General features: G+C 40.4%; 2 protein-coding genes across 6 annotated transcripts in view; one reads left to right on the top strand and one right to left on the bottom strand.

The window, feature by feature from the left end:
• CCDC146 (coiled-coil domain containing 146) overlaps positions 1–15,382 on the top strand; it is a 69,398-nt gene extending 54,016 nt beyond the window's left edge. For 3 of the 4 annotated variants that reach the window (XM_031593856.2, XM_031593609.2, XM_090135543.1), the window contains 8 exons: positions 1,360–1,448; positions 1,543–1,707; positions 3,727–3,951; positions 4,570–4,798; positions 11,064–11,192; positions 12,325–12,462; positions 13,858–14,106; positions 15,028–15,382. In XM_031593856.2, coding sequence (XP_031449716.2) covers positions 1,360–1,448; positions 1,543–1,707; positions 3,727–3,951; positions 4,570–4,798; positions 11,064–11,192; positions 12,325–12,462; positions 13,858–14,106; positions 15,028–15,231 — 1,428 coding nt within the window. In that variant the 3' untranslated portion in view covers positions 15,232–15,382. The remainder of the gene's footprint in view (positions 1–1,359; positions 1,449–1,542; positions 1,708–3,726; positions 3,952–4,569; positions 4,799–11,063; positions 11,193–12,324; positions 12,463–13,857; positions 14,107–15,027) is intronic. The other variant, XM_031593772.2, reaches the window with a different exon arrangement.
• Positions 15,383–15,478: 96 nt separating this feature from the next.
• GSAP (gamma-secretase activating protein) overlaps positions 15,479–24,221 on the bottom strand; it is a 46,293-nt gene continuing 37,550 nt past the window's right edge. For both annotated transcript variants that reach the window (XM_031593957.2, XM_031594039.2), the window contains exons 25-31: positions 22,591–22,661; positions 21,976–22,070; positions 20,617–20,736; positions 19,692–19,753; positions 17,807–17,911; positions 17,607–17,700; positions 15,479–16,662 (exon numbers count right to left, since the gene is read on the bottom strand). In XM_031593957.2, coding sequence (XP_031449817.2) covers positions 16,562–16,662; positions 17,607–17,700; positions 17,807–17,911; positions 19,692–19,753; positions 20,617–20,736; positions 21,976–22,070; positions 22,591–22,661 — 648 coding nt within the window. In that variant the 3' untranslated portion in view covers positions 15,479–16,561. The remainder of the gene's footprint in view (positions 16,663–17,606; positions 17,701–17,806; positions 17,912–19,691; positions 19,754–20,616; positions 20,737–21,975; positions 22,071–22,590; positions 22,662–24,221) is intronic.

Below are 24,221 nucleotides of genomic sequence, written 5' to 3'. Positions count from 1 at the left end.
ATCAAATTGAAAGTCTGCTCTAAAGCAAAAGCTGCTATGTGAAGAAATTAAATAACTGATGAGAAAAACCTTACAGACTCTCATTTCCCACTTTCCCTTGAAGTTCCATTGCAGATGTTCCTCACAACTGTCCCTGTCCATTGCAGGGGAGCTGGAGCAGATGGCCTTTAAAGGTCCCTTCTAATTCTAAGGATTCTATGATTAACACAGGAAGCTTATAGAACTCTGTTAGTTGGTGGCAATTTATGGTGCAGTACAACAGTGCACTAAAATACCATGCTACAGTTGAAATAAGTGTTTGAAAGGATGTTTTCTTTCAAGCCTACAGAATAAAATGAACAATTACGGAAGAGGCAGAAAAGCAGATAGCCTCAACTGAGATCCTTGGAAGTACAAGAAGGTTGTTTTGTTTTGCAAATATATGGACATCAGAAGATACCCAGAACTACTATTCACTCCAAGGGGAGATGCCATTCTTATTTTCCTGATACACTTCCATATGTAAATCACTCTGTTAATTTGAAGGAAGAGGGAACAATCCCCCATTCTTCCAGCTTAATACCAGAAACAAACTATTTACACTTCCACAGTGTTTGTCCATATTAAAATAAATCAGGTAGGCTATCCTTACAGCACATTGTGATTTTTTGACTGTCTATAGAGATAGAGTCAATGGAGCAGTTCAGGCTTTGCAATTTGAATTAAAATAAGTCCATAAATGGACCAAATCATTAAGAATATAATTTTGCTAGTAAACACTCCTGTCCAGAATTGCAACCAGACATCCATCAGCTTTTTCTAATACCTATATTGTCCTCTTGATATCAGTGGGAGGTGAGAGAAGGTCTGTCCACTGAATGTTAAGGACACAAACTAGTAAGGACTGATCAGAACTGAAATCAGATATGCAGAGCCCTTACAGAATGTAAGTGTGCCATGCTACGCAACCACCCGTGACTACTGAGAAGGCAGAAAAGTAAAAAAAGAATTTTTCTTTTAAAAAAGTGCATCATAAATTCAGGGTGAAACTTCAACAGTGCGTATGCACAGCTACATTGTGATGGAACTGGGAGGCTGTTTAACAAAAACAGCAGAACTACAGGTAGCGGGGATCATTCATTTCAATATGAGCATGAAATAAATTATCTACATTTTTAGCAGTCATTGTAAGACTTGTAGTAAACATAGAGAGACCGTGTTGTTTAGTGTTATTACAATAAAAGCATTTCATTGTAATCAAAATAAATTCTTGGAAGAATTCTGCCTGTATTTTCCTCATCTAGGAGAGCTGTTCCGTTTCTCTTTGAAGATATTTCTTTGAAAATCTAAAGCTTTTATTGAATTCTATTTAAATTTCAGATACAACTTCAAAATATTATTAAAGAAATAAAAAGAAAGGATCTTGAAATAGAAGAGTATAAAAAGAGGAAAAGAAAAGTCCAAAAACAGTAAGAAAACAATTACACATTAGATAAAGTAATTCTTATCCAGATAATGTATGCATAAACTTATAACAATTATTTCTTTCACACTTCTCCTCAGACTCCAAGGAGTTACTACCATGTGTGATATAATCCAAAGAGAAAGGAATAAATGTATACATTTGGTGAATGTTGCTCAGCAGAAAACAACTGAAATTAAAGACCAGATAAAAGTAAAAGCAAGTGAAAGAGAAACTTTAAGAAATACTCTTATGACCCAAGAAAGGTGAGTTTTAACTAAGCTGTAAATCACAGATATAGAAATGGAAAACATTTCTTAGAAAGAATCCGATTCTCAGTTATTACCCTGATTTTTAATACCTGATCCAAAGAAAGAAATATTGCAATACCTTTATAGAATCTGCTTCAGTTCTAACAGTTTACAATTAGTTCGGGTATCATTGCATGGGAAGGAAACATTTTTGAAGTTTGTCTGCCTTCTTTCTCATTTTCCTATCCTTTCAAGTGAAAAACTGTATTTATACTTTCTTCATATAACTGTTCTCAAGCCTCTAGCATATGAATCTGAACAATTCTGTTGTACTCATCCTCTGGCAAAAAGAGGTCCAACCCATACACAATTGACAATAGACTGGATGGTAGCAGTAAATGAGTCACTAGCTAGTAATATGGCCAATTAATTATTAAATTAGAAGTGAGGTTCTTGTTTCAAACTCAAATTGTAGTCTATTGGATAATATTTATTTCAGATCAAACAAAACATGGCTTCAACTTCTAGGCAAGCCTGATCAAAATGAAAGCTTACACTGACAGCTGAGGAGGAGCAGCTGGTGTGTGTGATTCTGTTTTTTCATCAATCATTACTTGGTGGAGATGTCTTTTTGCCATCTTTTTGTCATTCTAGTGGTGTTTTCTGCTTGGTGCTATACAGACAATGACACTGTTTCTGAAATCAGTAGCCAGGAAAGCAAAGAGCTAGGAAAGGGTTAATTCTGTAAGCAAAACAGCACAGCCAAAAGTTTAGAAATAATTTGTTTTGCCCAAAAAAATTGCACAGCCAGGCTTAATAATGCATTCAGGATAAATTCAGTCTATACATGTCGTTAATCTCCATGTACCTTGACTTCAAAGCCATGCTGGAGCAAGCTGAAAAGAAGTGGCACTTCATGGACTGAAGGGATTCTGATGACAAATGCAAACTGATTTTTTGTGCTAATTTTTTTTTAGGCCTTCCCAATAAATTACTCGTGAGAGGAAGAGGAGAAGGAAGGGTAAAAATCCATCATGGTATCCCTGACTTAACTGCAAGATACTCAATTTGGAAGACAGAGTATCAGTCAAAAAATATAGTGTTTTTCATATTCTATTAAATAATACACTTCATTTCTCTAATGCTGCCATTCTGTCAATCTGAAAGTTGATTTACAAAAGCAGAAATGAACCAGAAAGAATCTCACAGCTTTGCACAGAGTAATTCAGCAGCTTCATGACGGAACTGAGAATGGGATGCAGGGCATTTCATCTGCAGTTCCATATTTTAATAGGAGACAGTGCTTCTTCTTTCACTACCTCTTTAGCACATTAACAAATATCTTCCCAGTGTAGACAAAGTAGCCTCAATCCAGAAGTGACACTTAGTGCAGTTGAAATGCAGTAAGTCTGAATTCCTGTTGTTACCAAAGGAATGCTCCATGTGGCAACAAGCAGCTGTCTTCTGAGCACAGGCACCACCATCCAGTGGCTGGCAGTCTCCAGAAATAACGCCTTCTCTCCTTCATTTTCATGCATAGTTGTGACTTTGTCCCTAATCTTTTGTTATGATGTTTTTCCTATCTTTCAGATAGGAGGATTATAACATTCTATCTCGTGTGAATATTGGGATACAGTGCATTTATTATAAGCTTGGAGACCTCAGAGTCACAACCGTGTTATTTAAATATTGAACTGTAAATGAAGAGAGGGACAGGCTTACTGCACATTAAAAATTTGCAGTCCACACTTCTACTCTTTAAGTTTTTTCCCAGGGCAGAAGAGCTGTGGTGCAGGCTCCAGTCATAGCATTTCACTGGGCCGTAGTCCAGATCTGCTCAAGTTGGAAAGAGCTCATATAGAGGCGGTTCTCAGAAAAGGGTTCTACCTTTTACCATGCTTCCTCGAAGCAGGGTGACATAGAAGATTCTTTGTGCAATTGAGCAATTAGCTTAAGCTCTGCTTTTTTTTTGTGCTGAAATTGCTTTCAAATTGAAAGGACTCAAAACTTTCCTACTTTTCTGTTACATTAAAGAGAACTGCAGAAACAACACATGAAGAATAAAAATAACATAGCAATTAAAGAGAGTCTCAAAAACGATTGTTCCAAAGTCGTACAAGTCATGTATGAAATGAACGAAAAGAAAAAGCAGCAGGTTTTGGATCTTGACAGACTTACCAATATAGTCACCCGCATTGAAGAGGAAATCGTGCAACTGCACAAAAAGTACAAAAGAGCCATTGAGGAACAAAACGAGAGGTACGTGTGTAAACGTGACGCAATAAAGTGGGTCATTTTGAAATTCATGAAGCGATACTTTTCAATTTCTGGGCAAGTCTAACCAAGAATACCAAAGACACCTTCACTCTGGTGCCTCGCAAGCAGCCTGCCCCACTGCAACGCCAGTGCTGCTGTGGCACGGATGTGTGCGCTGCTTCTCCACTGCTGGAGCCATTCATTCTTCAGAACTCTGACAGAGCAGCACAGTACCTTGTCTGCTGAATGGCTGGAGAGCTTGTAGCCTCTGCTCTCTGTGCTTTGTGCACCACTCTCATATGGAAGTGCAGAGAAAAGCTCTCTGATCACGTTACTCCAATTTCCAAATGAATGCTGTAGAGGGCAAAAAAAGCTTGTAGCTACGGTATGAAGCACCAACGTAATCTTGGTAACTGTGTTCTCCAATTTTCAGCTTGTAATTCTTCTGTTCTCTTTTTAAAATGCTACAGTGATATTAAAATAGCATCTGTGAAATCTTGCTATATTTCCCAGATTATTGCTATCATTTTTAAAATTTGCCTTTTATGTTCTTGAATGGGACACAATGAATATCAGCCAAAATTTTAAAAAATCTACCTTTTCACTTTGGGTTTATTGCAGTGGCCTTCTGCTTAGAAGTCGAGAAGAAGAAGTATGTATTTTATATGAAAAAATAAATACACAGGAGTTTTTGTGTAGAAAAGGAGATATTGAGATGCAAGCAATGGATGAAAAAATCAGTTTTCTGAAGATGAAGGTGGCCGAGAAAGAGAGACAGATTAAATTCTGGCTCAAAGCACTCCCAATGAAGAGAGCCCTGGATGCAGAGTTGGTCATACTTCAGATACAGGTTGGTACAGGGAAAGAAACCCTTTTTTTCCCCTTTTGGTTTCTCTAATTCTGTATTTAAAAACAATTATCATATAAAATATAAGTCAGCATGTACAAGGCTTATTAAAATAGAAAGTTCACTAACACAGTATTAGTCCAGGAAAGCACTGATGTACATTTGTAACTTGAAATGTGTCAGTTTCCAGCTTGTGTGTAGCTGACTCCATTTGCCATGCACGTACCCGACGCTCCATCCCAGCTAGCACTCCCAGGGCCGTAAATGTCAAGATGACTAAGCTGGAGAATGGCAGTCATGGGGAAAATATGGGAACAGAGATAAAAATTGTTAAAGCTGTATTGATGAGGTAGGTGGAGGGCTGGGGAATATACTTAGCTCTTCACATTTCTAAAATAACAGCCCAATTCAACCTTGACCCCGAGCCTACTCTGGAAACTCAGCTGCCCACAGTGATGCCACGTACATTTCCTTCTACACAAAAACAGAGTAAGTTTTAGTTCTAGTTACAACATGACATTAAACAATTAGCAAACTGCAGTGTTGGTCATTGTTCTGGGCATTCTTTCCTTGCTTTCTGAAACGGCCCATTTACTTCTGACCTTATCTCCAGATGGTAATTTTTTCCACACGTACTCTGTTAACATCTACACAAAATTATGGTGTACCATTGCCATCTGTAATTGCATGGATGGAGCTGTGCCTCGCTGTTAAATAGTGCTTGCACTGTTCTCTTATTTCTGGTCTTTTAAAGAGATTGTATGCTCAGCCAATAAAACACAGTTTTGTGCAATACCTTATGCAAATCGTACCTCAAAGAGCTTCACAGTGCAATTACAGACTTACATGATGAATAGAAAGAACATAAAAAGAGATGGCAGACTGAAGAAAATAAGAAAATGCTTCCAGATAAGACTTAGAATGAGACTGAGAGTCACAAATGCAGTAACAAAGCACAGATGATTTCTGTGTTAAGCTTTCTGTTCTGCATTCCTGAAACTTTCTCCTTTGTGATGATGATCTGTTAAGAGCTGAAGGGAGGCTGCTGTTACAGGCCTTTTAAATCTTTTTGCATGAAGTAAAACAGAATGAAAATAGTGTTGTGATATGGTCGCTATGCACGTTTCTAAGTTGGGGATTTTTGAGCAAACAATGGCAAATAATCAGTTGTCACTAGATATTGTGGTTATGGAATATTACGTGGTTCAAGCTGGCTGCCAGCCCAGCCATCTCCCTGTGCTGTCAGGTATTCTAGCATTAATACTCTTCCTTCTGCTGGTAATAACCATTGTGACTACTGAGAAATCGTTCTAAATCATTAGGCTTTATCACCTTGATTTAAATAAAAGTCATAACCTACGCTGAATTCTGGCATTGGTCAGATCATTAGCTCCTGTCCTGATTACAGATCTGGCCCCATGCTGAGGTCCAGCAGCATCACTTGGTTACAACGTGCAAAGTCTTTTACAGCAGTGCTCATTCGCACACGACCTTGACTTGATGTGGTCAGTACAGGTCTAAATCCATCCTTCCTGTGAACCCAACCTCTGATGCCAAACTGAAGCCTAAAGAGGAGGTAACAGGCACTCTGACCTGAAGTTAGAGCCCGCTGGGCAAATTATACAGATCAATGGTAAGGGCTCTGTATTAACAAAAAGAGTTAGGTGTCTTTGGAGGAGATCCTGACAACTCTTGGAGGTCTTTGTCCTCAGGGCATCAGCCTCTCCTCATGGATCGCACAGGAATCTTTGAATCGTGTAGGAAAGGTGTTTCAGAAGGCATCTACATTTGAAATACAGCTTAGACTATTTGCATTCAGCAAGACAAATCCTGTCTCTGCACCTTTCACATTTTCTTTTTTCTCTTTTCCTACACTGCCTGTCTCCTTAAATCTCGGGTATTTTCCAAACTTTGTCATCTTATCCTTTCCTGTAGTGCTTTTCTTCTCTCCCGCATTTCCCAGTCTCCTCCCTACCCAGAACAGTGTCCCCTAGATGTGAGTTAAACTTTCTGGCACTGAATGCAGAACAATCTTCCATCCACACATACAGTTAGAGGCGATACTTCAAACACACAGAGCCTTGAAAAGAAAACAAGCTGGAAGGAAATTTTTTTTTTTTTTTTTTTTGAGACATCATTTGAATCTAAGCCTCCCATATTCTCACCAGATGCTTTAATCATCAGTAAATTAACCATTCTGAGATGAGTTATCTACTTCCTTACAGACACACCTCTGACCAGAAGGTGAATGAATGCATCATATATGCATCATATTCAATAGACTACAGCTGCTGACCCCATGCCCGATGGCTGTGGTACGCACTCGGAAGATTGGGGGCTGCATGGCAAAACAGGAGAAACAAAAATGTGGTCCTCCTGTGTTCCACACAAGTTGCTCAATCATCAAACCCATGGATATTCCATTCTTACACTTTCCATCAAATGCCATATAGTTTCTCAAAAGAATGACAGATGCTGATAGATTTTATCTCAACACCAAATCTGTTCAAAGCAAAAGCACTGCCAAGATGGACTAGGTATTTTTGTTACATTCAGTGTAAAGCAAGAAAATCAGAAATATTTAGAAGCACTTCCTCTATCTGACACAATAAATCCTGACAAGATTTTAAGGTACGCATCAAACTATACAGCTTTTACTTGTGACTGCACATCACGTTCCTGCTGACTGAAACAACCCATGAGAACTAATCTACCTTCAACAGTGAGAAATACCCGGCATTAATCGTTAATTAGTCCAACAAACAGACCTGCTGAGCTCACAGTGCTCCAGGTGGCACTTTCATGCCTCTGAGCTACACTAATGCACAGGGACTGACAATTGCATGGAAGCATTTGGCATCAGTTTATCCAAGTTTTAATGCAGCCTCTGAAAATCTATGGACCTCAGCATCAGTTGTAGAAAAACAAGGCTAGCAGAGAGAAGAGCTTCATGGCAGTCCTGCTTGCGCCCCAGGTGGGGCTGCCTGCCATTCCTGAGGGCAGAACTGCTCTTTCAGCTTCTCCTGGTGGAAGTCCTATTCCCCAGGCAAGCTGTCCCAGTGCTTCCTTAACACAGGAACGATTTTCTTGACCTTTAGCTGAGCTTTTCTTGCTGCAATGTAAGCCTATTGAATTGTTTTCCATCCACCAGGATGGACACAACAAACAGATCATTCTCTTCCTCCCTGTGGCAACGTTTCATGTTCCTGGAATAAAGTCAGCCATGTTCTCCCATGCTTTTGTTGGGCTGCACAGCCATACTCCTTTGCATCAGCCCTTAAAGCTAGTGCTGCTTCAATCCTTCTTTTCTACCTTCCTTTCTTTCTGCCTTCAAGTGCACCTAATGGCAGCAGCTGAGAGCAAAAGGCTTCATTCAGGCAGGTGGCATTTCTGTTTACACATCCTGGTATGACGGTAGCCCTTCTTGCAACAGTATGACGTAGTGATTCACATTTGCTTTGTGAGTACATTTCCTGATGTAGTCCTTTCCTTACAACAAGAGCCTGTTTCCTTAGCTTGTTTATGATGAGATCATGTGAAACAATATTGAAGTTCTGTAAAGATCAAACTGTACGATGCCTACCATTTCTCATCCATGCTCAGGTTAAATAATAGGAGATCAGACTGTTTGGCACGACTATGTTAGCTATTATTCATAGTCTTTTATTTTCCAGCTATTTACAAAGAATGCTTCATGATTTTTTTTACATATTTATTATTCAGAAAGTGATTAATTATATCTCTATATATTACATCTATAAATATTAATAACATCTATACTCTGCAGCTCCACTTCCCCCATTTTAAAAACCAGATGTGATATTTGCTCTTTTCTAGTGCAAGAGGTACCCTGAGGTTTCCAGAATCAGCACGAGCCCTTCCCTCTCTGAGCAGCCCTTTATCTGCTCCGTGTTCCCTCTCATCTTTTCATCCTTCAGCAGTTCTTCCTATCTACAGTCAAGCACAGCAAAGCGATTCTTGTAGGGCCTTTTCCCACTCCCTGTATCAAACGCGCTCCAAGAAAGGGCTTTTCTGGTTTTAAGTCTTACCTATCATTGCATTGTTTAAGCAGAGACGTGATGTGATGGTTATCTCCAAATGTGCTTTGCTTTCCATATTTTTGGTTTAGCTTCTATTTAATTCCCATCACCTGTAAAAGTAAGCCAAGCATTTATCAGGAAACCTGGATTTTTTTTTTCTTGGTTCAGACAGTGTTTGTTCTGCTTCAGTCCTTCTCCAAAGTAACAACTCAAACCTGTAAAACACAGCCCAGGGAGCTGTGCTAATCCTACAGAGGTACCACTGCCTCCAGCGAGGTGCCTGCAGCTGCGCTGCTGCTGGAGACCTTTGGCCCCAGATCTCTGGCAGCAGCACTGCATCCTGTTGTTTGTGCTCACCCTGTTCTTGCATTCTTCTGCTTGTAGTTCTCAGGTACTGCTGGGCTCCATTTTCAGCTGTTTAAAATTAAAAAAAAAAAACAATAAGTACCCCTGAAATGAGTTGCATGCAGAAGGGCGGCATTTTATATCAAACTACGATTTGACAAGGAAGCTGCTCAACACTTTTACTCTGTCTGTTCTTAGACAAAGTGTAAAGGAACAATCTGCATGAGTCTTTTTCCCAGAAAAGGGCTGCTTAGAGCAAGTGCAGTGCTGATGTTACATTATCACCTGCAAATACCTGTCAGTTTTCCCCTTTGCATTTGAACATGAATTGTTCTCTTCCAGTGAATAAACCCTATCCCTATTGCAACGGTGAAACAATCACTTTGTTTTTGTGGTGACCCTTCCCAGAGCTGTGAGCATCATTTCCTTGACAATGTCACCACCCCTAGCTGCAGGTTAGCACTAACAGGGAAGTCACCTCTTATGTTCCAGCAGATGCAGAGGGTGTGACGGTGTGCTGACAGATAGCCAAATGCACATCAGGCACACAGCAGTCATAGCCTGCCCTGTGAGTCCAGACATGAGGAAATGTTCCCAGTCACTCCTTCAGCAAGCAACTGAGAGGCACGTGGAGTTCCATCTGTGTACTCTGGGAACCATAGAATGGCCTGGGTTGAAAAGAACCACAACGATCATCTAGTTTCAACCCTCCTGCTATGTGCAGGGTTGCCAACCACCAGACCAGGCTGCCCAGAGCCACATCCAGCCTGGGTACAAAATACATTCAGTATTTCATTGCCAGCAATGACTTGCCTGGGCCCACCACACAACCACCCTTGCAGATGCAGACACTGTGCACTAGACTGGGCAGCTGAACCCCATCCAGCCTGGTCCTCAGGGCTCACTCTCTTCCCTGAGGGTTCCCACTCTCCTCTGCCCAGAGCTGCACCAGCTGCAGCACAGATAGGCCCTACCACTCATTGACAGCAGTGATGGAAGGCGGCCCTCATCCACACTCTTGCGTTGGCCCAAGGGATGTGACTGGGCACAAACCAGCCCCAGCTTCCTATCCTGACTGCATGGCCAAAGCTGACCATCTCCCCCCAGGACTGCTGCTTTTTTCCTAACTTTCAGAAGGTAAAAAGTATCTTCCAGTCAAGGCTCTTTTCAGGATACCTGGTGGTTCAGAGAAAAACCCTGGTTGACATGACTGCTGTGCTGATACAGAGGTTGCTTTGTTGCACACATAGTCAAGAGAGTAAGAGCTCAATAAATCATCGAGAGGAAATTGTATTTATGTCTTAGAAAGAAGACCTTCATAGAATCACAGAATGGTTTGGGTTGGAAAGGATCTCAAAGCCCACCAGCCCCAACCCATACCGTGGGCTGGTTGCCCCCCCAGCTCAGGCTGCCCAGGACCCCATCCAACCCAGCACCTCCAGGGATGGGGCACCCACAGCTTTTCTAGGCAGCGCCTCACCACCCTGTGAGTAAATAATTTCTTCCCAGCATCTAACCTAAATTTGCCCTCTTTTAAAACCATTCCCCTGAAAGACCCCTTCTGTGGCACAAGCTCTCACATTCACTACCAATAGGACAAGACAATGCCATCTCTGACAGTGTAGGGAAATGTTCTCAGTGTTGGACCAACACAGACTGACACAGGTCTGTGCTGCCAGAGCACCTCAGGCATTCCCAACAAGGCTGCAGTCCTGCTTCTGAGCTCAGGCAGTGCAGCATGGCCACGAGCTGTGCACCTGAGCACCCTGATTGCTGAGCACAGCACTCCAGGCACACCGAGACCTTCCCTCCCTCATCACTGCAATAACAGGGCTTTTTGCTTCTGGTCAGAAAAGTAACTCTTGCGTGTTTTTGTTTGCCAGTATTCCCAGTGCAAGGACAGGATTAAAGAGATGGAGGAAATCTTTGTTGACCCCACCAATGAGAGCAGAAAGCGAGACCTGGGAGGGAAGGACCCATCTCCACCTGAACTGCAGAAGAAGATTGAACAGGTAGTGTCAGGTCTCACTGCACAGCCCCTAACACTGCGGGTTGAGTTCTTTTAGAAAAAGCAAATGGTGTGCAAAATAATAAACCACTAATGCATGTGAACCAAAGGCAAGCCCACCATCCTCTCAACATAAAACCTGCACACTTGATATAGGATTAAACTAGCATTCTCCACAGTGATTGGCTTTTCTGCTTTGTCCCCGCTCCAAACAGAGCCCCAGAAGAGATCGGTGCCCAAAGACACCCTGGCCAGCTGAGGGGCTGCACCCCTGGAGGTGCTCTCCCCCTGGGGCTGCATAGGAAAACATTAAGTCCAATACAAAAGCCAATTTCAGACACCTCCTGTATTGCATAAAGTCAGAAAGGGAAAGAGGCAGAAGGAGCAGCCATGATGTTTTTAGTTATTGTCTATCTTACTTACAGGGAAAAAAACCCACCTGCTCTATTCTGTGCTTCAGGTGGTTCTGAAAATCCCAGTGCATTATCCCCTCTGCTCTGCAGGTATTCAGGTACTTGCAAGCACAATGCAGTTCTCACCCACATCCTCCTACTGAAGGGCAGTTCGCAGTGATTCAGTTTGAACACTTCCTGGGGCCCTTTGCATTGCTCCAACCTTTTGCCTTACTTCCCTGTGTCCCTTGGCAGGGGAGGGATCTCAATAGGGCTGGGTGGGCACAGGGTCACAGCCCACCTGTACCAACCTCACCAACTCTAGAAAACTGGATTTTGTGAATGTGTAACATAGATTTAATGTTCCCATTCAATCTCTACTTATGCTTTAAAGTCCTTTCAGTTGCACACTACTTTCTTTGTATTTGGAGCTCACATTTAACAGCAAGGTGTCAGGGGGAGACTACTGCAAGCAAGAGCTGAAACTTTTAATGCTGTAATTCAAAGAACCAGAAATTTAAAAACAAAGCAAAAAAAAAAATCACTAGAAAAAAAAATCATGGTTTTCACTAAAATCATGGTAAAGCAGTAGTAATGCTGATGTAATTTGGGAAAACTGCTGGTGAAAAATATAGCTGCTTAATTACATTAGTTCTGAAAGTGTCTCCAAGTAGCCACAGGAACACCTTCCATTGCACTTTCCCCCAGCATTTACCTGTGCTGTGCATATTCCTCCTACTGCAGCTGGAGGTGGAGCTGGTACAGAAGGAGGAGAAGCTGCTGGAGACAGATGTGATCTACGAACACGTTGCCAGGCTCACAGAGAAGATCCGTGCCACAGCAGAGAATGGGAAGCAGGGCACGCTGCTGCTAGCAACAAGGGTAAGGAGGGCACGCTCTGCTCACTGGCAGAGCACTGGACCTGGGAAATAACTTAGTGCACATTTTGGTGAAAGTTCAATTGATGCTGCTGCGGTTTTCTTTCAAAAAGAAAGTCCATTCTTAATGCTCTTGCTGTGCCTATATTACTGTTATTACTAAATGTCTACTATTGCTTAAGACTAACATGCAGCTTGCCTGTCACTAATTCCAGCTGCTAGTTTAGTAATTTGCGAGTGAGTCAACTCACCTGCTGCCCAGATAGAGTTTTGCTTCCAGACACAAGATCCGAAGCAGGAAGGGAAGCTATGCAGTTGGCAAATACTTTCATCAAGCAAGCTAATCTGGATATTAAACAAAAACTGCAAAAAAATGGAAGGAGGCCTGATCCTTAAGTAAATTACTTGAGGCTGCTTGGAAAGTATAGTAACAGAGAGGAAATTGAGAAAGCAAAAGAAAGAAGGACAGAGACAGAAAGTCATTGGCATTGGCTATAGCAAAAGAAACAGTAGCAGCCAAAAAAAGAAGAAATCTTCCCACCTCCACCTCCTTGATGAAAAAGCTCCAAATAGCTCCAAACCCAGTGAGAAAAAAAAAAAAAAACCAACAAAAAACAACAGTGATGTAATTAATGTACAAGGCCAGGGTTGACATTCTTTTCTTTGTTGTTATCTCTGGCACTCAGGCTTAAAATCAGAACACATCTCTAGAAGAAATCTTTCATTTTCTACAGAAAGAAATAACACTGCTGCCATTTGCCTTTGTGAAATTACAGCCATTGGCTAATAAATTACTGTACAAATGGCAGTGTGCCAGAAGTTACATGCTCTGGCTCTACCAATTCCCTATTAGTTACTTTAAAAACAGCATTTCAGCTCTTTTATGCTTTTTTTTTAATTTTAATTTTTAACTTCTCTCCAGTCAGAATCACAGATTCCCACTTTGTTCCCTTTCTGTCCATCCCCCTGCTACGAATAACTCAACACCTCACAAAACAGCCGTGTTATGTTATCACTACCTTGTGAGGACTGGACTTAACACACTTGTCAATAATGCAGTAATTGTGCACAGGCTCAATCAGAATCCAGGCTTAATACCTTCCTTTGAGGTAAATGGAAGTCTTGTTCGTCATCTGTAAGGGGCCGGATAGCATGACAAAGTTGATATTTTCTAACCTTACACTGGAGTAAATGTGACTTCTTATACTGTATGATTGCATGGTTCCCAGTATACACAGGAAACAGACAGTGTTTCATTATTTTCAAGAATAAAGTTGCTTTTTGAAACACAGTTGATTTCACCAACCTTACTTACACTTACCTGAGTACCACATCCAGTAAGTGTCTACAGATGTAGCTGTTACTAAATATCCAAAATATACTTGGTTTCTGATTCCAGATAAATGAACTACAGAAGAAGATAAAAGACAGGACCCAGAAGATGATGGCTCTTGTCGCAGAGTTATCCATGAAGCAAGCACTTGCCATTAAACTCCAGCAGGAAATGAGAGACAGAGAAGAGTTCTTGATGATTGTTTCATCAAGGATAGATCAAGGCCTTCCTCCTCCTAAAGAGACAGAGATTGAATGGCTGAAGGTTTTGCGCAATGAGAAGATGCACAAAGAAGCAGCAGAGGCCAGAGCTAGAGTAAGTTTTTGCTCTGTGTTACACTTTGGCTCCTCCTTTTTTCTTGATCTAGCTTGTCCTTCTGAAAGAGCACCACTAACTCACTGCACAGCTGCTCACTGACAACCATGGGCTCCAGGAGCTGGTGGAGACGATGGGTCAGACAGAGGCAACTACAAAACCAGCACACTGTGGATTTCTGGAGATACAAATTGCAGTATGGCACACTGCTCAGATAGAACAGGTCATCAAACCTTAAGTAGAGGATATGTTACACTCAAATTCCTCCAATAATCAAAGGTAGATCTTGCTTTACATGACAGTGTTTTGAGTTAACTGATAAGACAACAGGTAGGAAACTGGCTTTGCTATATGATCCCTTCTCCAAAGAAATCTGAAATGAACACAAAGCTGGGAGAGAGGAACACAGAGTGCCTATATTTAAAGAGCCTGAAGACATTAAGAACTGTTGCAGGTAACCTGGTTTAGAATAAGAAACCTCTGTCACTGACTCTTTTCATATTATAACCCAGTTTCCTTTCAGTACAGTGATAGTATTCAAGAACAGATGCTGTCAGCATAAATGCAAACTGGGCTTTGAAGCATCTTAACTATTATCTTGTTCCTGAAATATCTGTGCACACTTACTGCAATTACTATAAGTTCATCTAATTTTCTTTCCCAACAACAGCAACAACAGCATTATGGGCTCAAACTACACAGTATTTAAAAGGACAAACTCATATCTACGCGGTCAATCAATCATGCTTTCCTTTCAATGAACACTTAAATACCCATCTGTATTTTCTTGTTTCTTGATTTGCTAAGAATTAGACTAATTTTATTTCCTCACTGGGCATCCTCTACTTTGGCTCAGAAGAGTACTGATTGCAATCTTAAAACACGTAGGCATGATGTGCTCACAACGCATTTCTTTTACAGCAGGCTGCAGAAGAGGAACAAGCTGCAGTGCCTGGCCATGTCTTCACAACAGCTGAACCACGGCCAACTGCTTATGTCCCAGATGATGCATACAGCCTGCCAGTGCCACGGCCCTATGGCGCTTTGGCTCCTTTCAAGCCAAGTGAACCTGGTTCAAATATGAGACATTTTAGAAAACCAATTATAAAGCCAATTGAAATCTGAGAAGACAACACAAGGAGGAAGAGAAGCCCTTACCAGTTGCTGAGTATCACAAGTCAATAGCATTTAGACTACATGAAATACCCATTAGAGTATAGCCAACCTCCACACAGTAAACAAAGTAGTACTTAATACCAGAAGCACAGCTAAATACTCAGTGATACAAGTTCCTTCCTTCTGGCTAAGTGGAGCATGCCAAATGCACTGCAATATTTTAAAATGAGTAAAATGAGTAATTATCATACTATGCTTTTGTTTTTTCAGGTAAAGTTTTATTGTATCTATTTTATAGCACATTTCATTAAAAAGAATAGGGTAGATCATCATCTCTGGCTATTAATAGCACACAAATGAAGTCTCCACATATTACACAAATACACCATCACAGCTTTCCACAGTCCGAGACTGAAAAAAATTATTCAACTGAGAAAAATTTATGCCACTGTTCAAAATATGAAAAAGCGCACACCAAAAACCAAACTCACTTCAGTTATATTCATAAATAATGGTTGAAAACGAGGAGAAAAGAACCTCCAGCAGTTCTTCCTGAAGCTGAGTTTTGAACCGTAATACTAAAAGTTGGAAGGAAAGAATTAAGTAAAACTCATTCGATGCTGCTGTGAAGGTACATTTCCAAAGGATTTTCTTCTTGTCCTGCACTGCATTCAATATATTACAAGCATCTTAAAAAAAACCAAACATAACATAAAATCCCTCTCCCATATAATTTAAGGAGACTACATTTTGTGCTAATTACATAGCTGAATATATTAGAATCCCACTCCAAAGGCAGAAGTACTGTAAAACAATACATGACCACCACAAGGAATGAGTATCATTATTGATGCATTATATACAAAGACTGATGCCTCATTTGTTATTCTTACCTATTTTACATTATCACATCAAGAAATGTTTTTATTAGTCTAAATGAGTAAATAGTGGCCAATTTTTTGTTACTGTACAGCTGGACTACCTTTCCAGCATTGTCTGTCTCATTAAAACTGTTGAGAGTAATATCATTTTTCACAGCATGTTTTGATACTCACTAGTTCCACTGATTTGACCACTTCAAACCTGAAACCCCAGATGTGTTGGAAACCCAGGTCTGCGTCAGATGCATATCTCTACAATTTACCTAGAGGTCAGTAATTTCAGCCTTAGTGCACTGGACAATTGCTACTTTGAGTAGCTGATGTCAGTAAAGATGGCTACTCAAAACTGCAGATCAGTTAGCAAACAACACGACATTTAAGTTTAAAAGAAAAACAATGCACACTTCTACGTGAATGATTTTGATACCACAATTTACATGCAGTTGAAGAATGCAATTTCAGGAATATCTGAGGCCCAAGAGCATCATCGTGTGTTTCAGTGCTGCTTCCTCCACAAACCTGACATTAATATGATCTTGTTTTTCATACGAATGCACACCTAGAAAAACACCATTAGAAAATCAGTATTTGCAAAGCTGAGCTGTTGTACACTAAGTCCTGCAGTCCACTAAACATCCTGACCCACAATACCAAAAGATAAGGCATTAGATAGAACTCTGTTTTCATCTAAATAAAATACATACAGCTTTCAGTGCAGTTGTCTGATGCTCACCTATGGCATACACTTTCCTGTTAGTGGAATATCAGTAAATTATGCTTCATGTGGAAGAAAGCTAGACTATCTCTGGAGGCTACTAGGAATTTCCAAACTAATTCTACATTGGAGAGTCAAATAAGATTTAAGCATGGCAGCTGTTTGTGCTAGTACATTCTTATATGCATCAGTATGGTTTAACTTTTTCCTCCTCCAAATAGGCTGATATCCACACATGAAAATACTGTATTAGCATTCAGATCCCTGTCACATCTTTACTTCACTTATTAGTAAAAGTATAACCAACTACACTAAGCAGTGTAATGCTTCCTTAGGGCATTTTGCTTTTTCAGTGGAATTCAAAATCTTTGGATGCATCTGTTTCACTGCATGAAGTACCGTGACTAATTTGATTTCATTTCACAAAAAGGAACAGCTTTGAAATGCACCCCCTACCGGAGCATTCTTCCCTGAAGTGGAAGATCTGACTTGATCTACTTACTGGAAAAAGGCAATGCTTTAGCTACCATACTGTATAAGTAATGTACAAGCCCTTCTCCCCATTTAAACACAGAATAACAGCTACCACCACTCTGTATGCCAGTTTGGCAAATGCATTTAACACAGAGAGGATTCTGAATGAGAAGATATGCAGCGAGGAAGCATTCTGATGATTCCTGTCAACAAGACGACTAAAACTTTTGTGTTCAGACATCACTAGTTTTATAGCAGTGTGAGCATTAAAAGGTAGCAATTACCAATATTCCAAAGTACAGAATTAAAGTTACCTTGATTCTCTATCTCTGCCAGCACATTAGTCAGGTAGTTAAGAGGCAAAAATTCTATAGGGACTGGGTGTCTCTCAGGGACAGGCCTGCTACACTGTAAATGAAAACAGTTCAGATTAGTTTGCACAGTACCAAGTTTCAGTGTTACGTTCAGTGCGTTATGGCAGACAGCAAGGACAGGAATCTCAACAATGTCTTACCTGCCTGTTCCCCAGCTTCTCAAGCAAAAGTTTCACATACTTCCGTGCAAGGAAATTAGCATTTATTGGATGATCCCAGAACTGACGGGCCTTTAGACCAAGAGCCTAGTAAGTAAAATCCCAAAAAGATCAGTAACAAAATAGAGAACAGTGGAAATATAGTGGGAAAAAATAGGAGGGGAGAAAAAAAAAAAAAAGAAATCTAGGCTTTAACACAGACTACTTTGCCAGAAACTAAGAGATTATCATAAACCTCCAGAACATGGGGAACGATCAAGTCCTTGCTATTCAGCACCCACTGAGCTACTCACTAAGTTTCAATCAGTCAATCAGTATTAAATCTGTCCCACTTTGCACGTGTACTGAAATATCAACTGAGGCTTAAAATGACTATTTATTTTTTACTGTGACTGTGGTTTAGAATCATTCTTCTCACAAAGAAAAGCAATAATGCCCCATTTGTCAGTGCTGTGTTCAGAACAGACTCAGTGGCAGAAAGCTTACAAAAACAGAATGCCAACAAGGAGAACAGAATTTACATCCCATTATTTAGGGCACTGTCTGGGAAATGGCAAAATTGATTCACATTCCCGAAGGCAAGAAATTCAAATCGAATTGTTCCGAAGCTTCCACTCCTAATCAGTAAGAAAGCAAATATGAACACATTGTGAAATTAGCTTTTCCTGCTGTTCTCCCAGTCTATATTCTTTTTCCTCTCACTTCCAATTGTAATGAAATACAGACTATTGAAAGAGTTCATTTAGGAAATGCTGAAGGGTTTTCAGTGTTGCTGAAATACTTGCTTCTGAAGTCATCTAGTGAATGTAACCTGAACTCAAAATAGTCCAAGTCACCCCAAAGTGTCCTTTTAAGCAAACAAACTATTCTCTGCATTTTTTCCCAAAGCTGTAAATAGACACAATAAGGCACTGAGCCTACTGTGTGTAACTAGCAGTACATTTCCCCTAAAGCACAAGTCAGAGCACTTGGAATGGTGTTCCCCACCCACCAGGCATGGGGCTGAGAGCTCAGAGTCCCCATGATGACCTCAGCTCACCAACCCCTGCCCAAAACAAGATACAGAGGACAAAGAATACTTTGTAAAGCTCTCCTTCCCTATCCCTTCTCAAAACTGCTGCCAAATAAAGAAGCCCTTGTTAGAGGAAAACTCTAGCAGCACTTCTGGCCATTTGAACTACACATAACAGTCCATAATGAACAACAATAAGCAATTTATGGCCAGAAAAGCCTGTTCTACAGCAAGGCACTCCCAAAGGGGATCCCTGGTTTTCTTCCACTCACAGATGTTGTGCTTCCTCTGTAGTATTGAAAAGGGAAAAGAAAGAGGCAATCTCCCATTGCTATAACTTTCAAAGGAATATCAACACCATGTGCCCAAACACCTTACCAATGGGTGAGGCCAAGATCTTGTAATTCGATCACCACAGATCTCTGATTTGATCAGAATTGACACTTTCTACTGTACCAGCTTTTGAAAGCATTTATAAAATGAACAAACAATGCACAAGAAGGTTACAAATGAGAAAGACATTTGTGGATACTAAAAATACAAACAAAAATATCCAGAAACTCTCTCTAAACCCTTATTACTACTTTATGTGTGTGAGTGCTCAGAACAGCATCAGTCCTGTCTGTTTGATTGCTGCAAGGTACTGGACACATTGAAAACACTATGGACAAACCTAAATTTTAAAGTTACCAATGTACCCTACAGGTTATGAGCAACAGATGGAGAAGCCTTGGAGGTTCAGGCTGTTTCTGTGTCCTCTGTGAGTCACAGCTAAGTCTTCTGTTGACTGGATCCTATGCACAGGGAGGAATTTCATACCACTTCCAAATTCCAAGAACTAAGAACCAAAGTCACCTCAGGAAGCCTTGTCACAATACTGAATTTCAGCTTTTCATTCTTCTCATTGTCATCCAGATCTGCAAGAGAAAGGTGAAAAAAACTCAAACTCTTCAGCAGTAAACACCTAACTTTCAAATTCCACTGAAGACACACCAAAAAATACTATTTCTGTGATGAAAATTTTAATTGTACATAAGGGTTAGTAGAAGCATTACTTTTACATTTTATGATATTCTTCTGTACATTTGCATACAGCTTCACTATTTTAAGTAATGATTTGTACAATAATTCAAATTATATTTATCAAAATCAGGCATAGATTAATATAAACATTGTGTCATTGTGATTCTAACTGCATTTACAACTGCTACTTTGTACAACTCCCCATTTTGTTCCAAAGCTTTATGCCCCAATTATTCCTACTGTATTCTAGTTTGCTCCTAAGCTTTGTTTGTGGAAACAAGCTGCTTACCTCCTGCTGAGAGGAAAGTCACAAACAGCTGCTCCTGATGATGTAGAACTGTTTTTTTAACCCCTGCTTTTAGTTAACATATTGATACATTTGGAATAGATCATGTATAGAGTACACAAGCTTGCTATTTACTAAAAACACTGGGATGCTAACTCAGGTTATGCCTTTGCTTGCTTATTTTGCTATTTAACTTCCTAATATAGGGCTTCTAGTTATAAATGACCACAGAAATCCCCCAATATTTCTTCGTTTGCTACAGTAAGGGTCAATCATAGAGTATGACCCTTAATTTTCTCCTTTCAGCCAAGCAACACCAACAGCTACACTCTTCACTGTAACAGCACTCACAAAGAAGAAGAGCTGAGTCTCCTGATCAGTATATATTGTGGCTGTATCTGAATGGCTGAAAGGACATCACACCCAACAAGTTGGCTGTTAAGCAAATGAAACATAAGAAACTCACAGTACCTTTCAGCAGTTTCCTGACACAGGTTTCTGTCAGATGTAGAACCCCATTATCAATATAGTGCAGGAGAGTATGAAGGGGAAGACATCGAACACCAAGCCCCAAGTGTAGAGTGTGAAAACCTATGAAGGAAAGACAAATTTGTTTGAGAAAAAGAAATATCTTTCAAAGTTTGTAGCATTGACTACCATTACTGTAGCTAAAGCCAACGCTCTCCTCAACTTCTAAGCATTTCAAGTTAGTAAGGAAATGAGTTTATCTTTAAGCCTGTCAGAAAGAGGAAAGCTAAGGACTTGAAAACAATCATTAAACTTCTCCAAGCTTATTGTTGGCTTACATCCGACTTGTGTCACTAATTTATCTCCCTCTTTCTTCCCAATTTATCAAAGCTGAGGCCTCACCATGCTCAGTACATGGCTGCTACCTGCCCATTCCCACAAGCCATGTTAAGACTTCAGTTTCTGACTGAGCATCAGCCAGATCAGCACAAGACACCATCACATAGCAGCATTTGCTCCTCACACAGCGTAAGTTCAAGGCACGTCCTCATACCAAACCAGATTGAAACCAAATCCAAAAATACTAACTAGAAAGAGATTCAAAGAGAATCAGAAAGCAGAAACAGACTGGAAGCTATTTTTTTCTAATAAAATTCAGAACACTCTTCTGTTTCTGTCATTCTGTAGTTACAGGCAGGCCAGGCCAGGCCTTGGTCCTACAGCTTAACAGCAGGACAGCAAGCTCAATGTTTCTGTAAGAGCATTCTTAAAAGGATTAGAATCCAGTCCAAATCTAAAGCTTGGCTGTACATTCCCTGTCTGTATTGGCAAATTCAGCCACAGAAAACCTAAGTACTCAATGTTAAAAAGCCTTGTCCTAACAAAAATAATCAAGTGCTTTGAAAAGACTGTAAGCAATTACAGATCATCTCCTTCAAAAAGACCAGAGGCAATTCGTTCAGGATAAAACTGAAAAATATTAGCAGAGCAACAGCACGAGAAAAAACACCCTGGTTTTGCTCCAGGACAGCATTTTCCCCTGTAGCCCTTGACATTTGAATCTAGCTGTCTTAAAAAATCTAAGGGAAAGTCATCTAAATCTTAGTTCTGAGCTATGGCTGTGCCCACATTCTCCACTGGAAACTGAAAACAGTGAACTAAACCTCTGATTTGTTATTTTTATTTGTATCAAGTATTCAGTTATGTTTCACTTCACTTGCACACGTTTACGGAGGACCTTTCCCTCCACAGATGTCTTAAAGAGATTTAAATACTCCCAGAGCTAACCTGACACACATGCTACAACTTGTATTCTCCTGGGCAGAATTGATATGCATTGCAACAGCAAAACATAGCACTTACCAGGAGGTAAAGGCATACACATGCCATTTGCAGCTTCCAGAATTCGACTCATTATGTGAAACACTCTGAACTCTGCTTCACTTCCTCTCTCATCACTATTTAACAAAACAGGAACATATTAGGAATTGAAATGCCCACATACCAGAGTATTGTGGTCAAACAACATGTGCAGTAAATGTGCATTTTCATTTAATCACTATGAAATGCTATCTTTCTTACTTCAGCATCTGTCACCCAACAGCACTAGATGTTCTAAATGTTCACACACAAAGTCTCTGTGATGCCCTCTCCTCCATCCCCCACTACTGCATACCTGAAAGGCCCTCAGTATTACCTGACATCAACAGGGGAAATATTCTGGGTGCTGCTATGAGTGACCTGGCTTTCACAGCTGTTCAACACCCACTACCCAGCTGGAGAGCACTGTGAACCCAGCAGCTTTGAACTCTAGTAATAAAACTGCCTGTATGATTAATATCCATGTTGGCTTCAATAGGGCCAGCAGGACCATTAGCAAGACTAAATTACAGTCATACTGACATTCACAGCACCAACTGTTCAAGGCCAAAATTATTATGACCACATTTTAAAAAGTTAAAAAAAAGACTTGCTTACAAGCAGAAGATGCAGGAATGAAGCTTATATATCTTCCAAACCTCTTTCATTATTCGATGTACCAGATTCAGCTAAAACAAAAAAAAAGATCAAACATTTCTAGGAGCCTGTATATAGCAGGTCCTCAGCTTTCATTTATTTCACTGACTAATTTAGATTGTGAATTTATCATAGGACTCCTCCCACTAAAACATCAGCATTTATATTTTTATTTTTCTATGGAGCTTAAAATGGTAAACTGTTACATTTGGACTGTAGCTGGATTGCTCCATTCTTGAAGTTTACAGTAAGTGCTCTCAGTTCATCCAAGCATTATAAAAGATATACAGCATTCTCACACATTCTGCTTCTCAGGAATCAACCGATCTCATGCTTTTGCATCAAATTCTTAAGGACCAATTTGCCATGGAAGTGAAAACGACATGTCCAACTGACTGAGCAATTGGCAAGGAAAGGTGCCTTGGCTCAGACAGCACTGGATGCTGCTGAAGGTGATAGAATATTCAGTCTGCTGAAAAAAAGTCTACAGGGTGAATCATAGACCTAGCCCAGGCAAGGAGGAAACACGAGACAAGCAAATGCTTATCTGGCTCTACTGAGTTCCCTTCTTGTCTACAGTGAATTAAAACAATCTCTTGGCCCACATTGTCAATCCTTGTGCTCCCAAGCTGGCTTCCAGAGCAATGTCAGCATGGAAAAGCTACAAACTTGGATTTTCTAGCATTCTGCAGCTGAAAGAGAGAAACCACGCATGAAAGAGTTGAAATAATTCCCTCTAGCCAGCCCCTTATGGCTGTCATATGTAATGACTTCCACATCTCACTAACACAACTGAGACACTTCCTCTATGCCTTTTATCTCTGGGCCTCAAAGTGCTATTAATCAATCCCAGGAAACTCTCAGGAAACAAGGCTGATCCCTGTTTTGCAGACAGGTGTCACAAGAAGTAACAAACCTCCCTTCAAGATGGCCAGAATCCAGGAATGCTTTTTCCCATTTTTTTTTCTCCTTCTAGAGAATTTTTTTTTCTTTTTTTGTGTGTTTTTTTGGTTTTTTTTTTGTTGTTTTTTTTTTGTTGTTTTTTTTTCCTTCTAGCCCACTCTAACCTCTAACTTGTCACAGGCTCTGAGCAAGATGGCGAGCAGACACACAAGAGAGATCAGTATGGAAAAGTCAGAGTAGGAACACTGCTCTTCACTACCACTCTCAAGTGCTCTCCTCTGCAGCACTGGCCAGAAAACTTAGCACCTTTTCCCCCCACCTTTCAGAACTTCATCCAGCCTTGCACAATAAGGCTGAGGCAGCTACCTTAGAACAACCACCTGATACTTTCCATACTTGGTTTCTGGACGCCATGGAAAGCTTCCATTTAATATCCCTGGAGAACAGCAGGTTCTCTCCACTCATTTTCCAGGAAATAAGTGATTTCCACTTTTCAGAGAAGGATCATAAGAACCACACCTGCTTCCAAAATGACTTCCCTCTCCAGCCAGCACAACAGAGTGCAGTGAAGGCCTCTGCTGGAGTTTCAAATGGATCTGAAGATAAGCATCTGAGGTGGAGGGAAAGCTTCTTAAACACCAGACCCACTCCTTATTATTTGTATAACAAAAGTATTTTCACTGTTTGCT

The sequence above is a fragment of the Phasianus colchicus genome, chromosome 1 (assembly GCF_987193195.1).
Source record: "Phasianus colchicus chromosome 1, bPhaCol1.hap1.1, whole genome shotgun sequence".
Classification (NCBI taxonomy): Eukaryota; Metazoa; Chordata; class Aves; order Galliformes; family Phasianidae; genus Phasianus; species Phasianus colchicus.
This window is presented reverse-complemented; position numbering and strand designations above follow the sequence as displayed.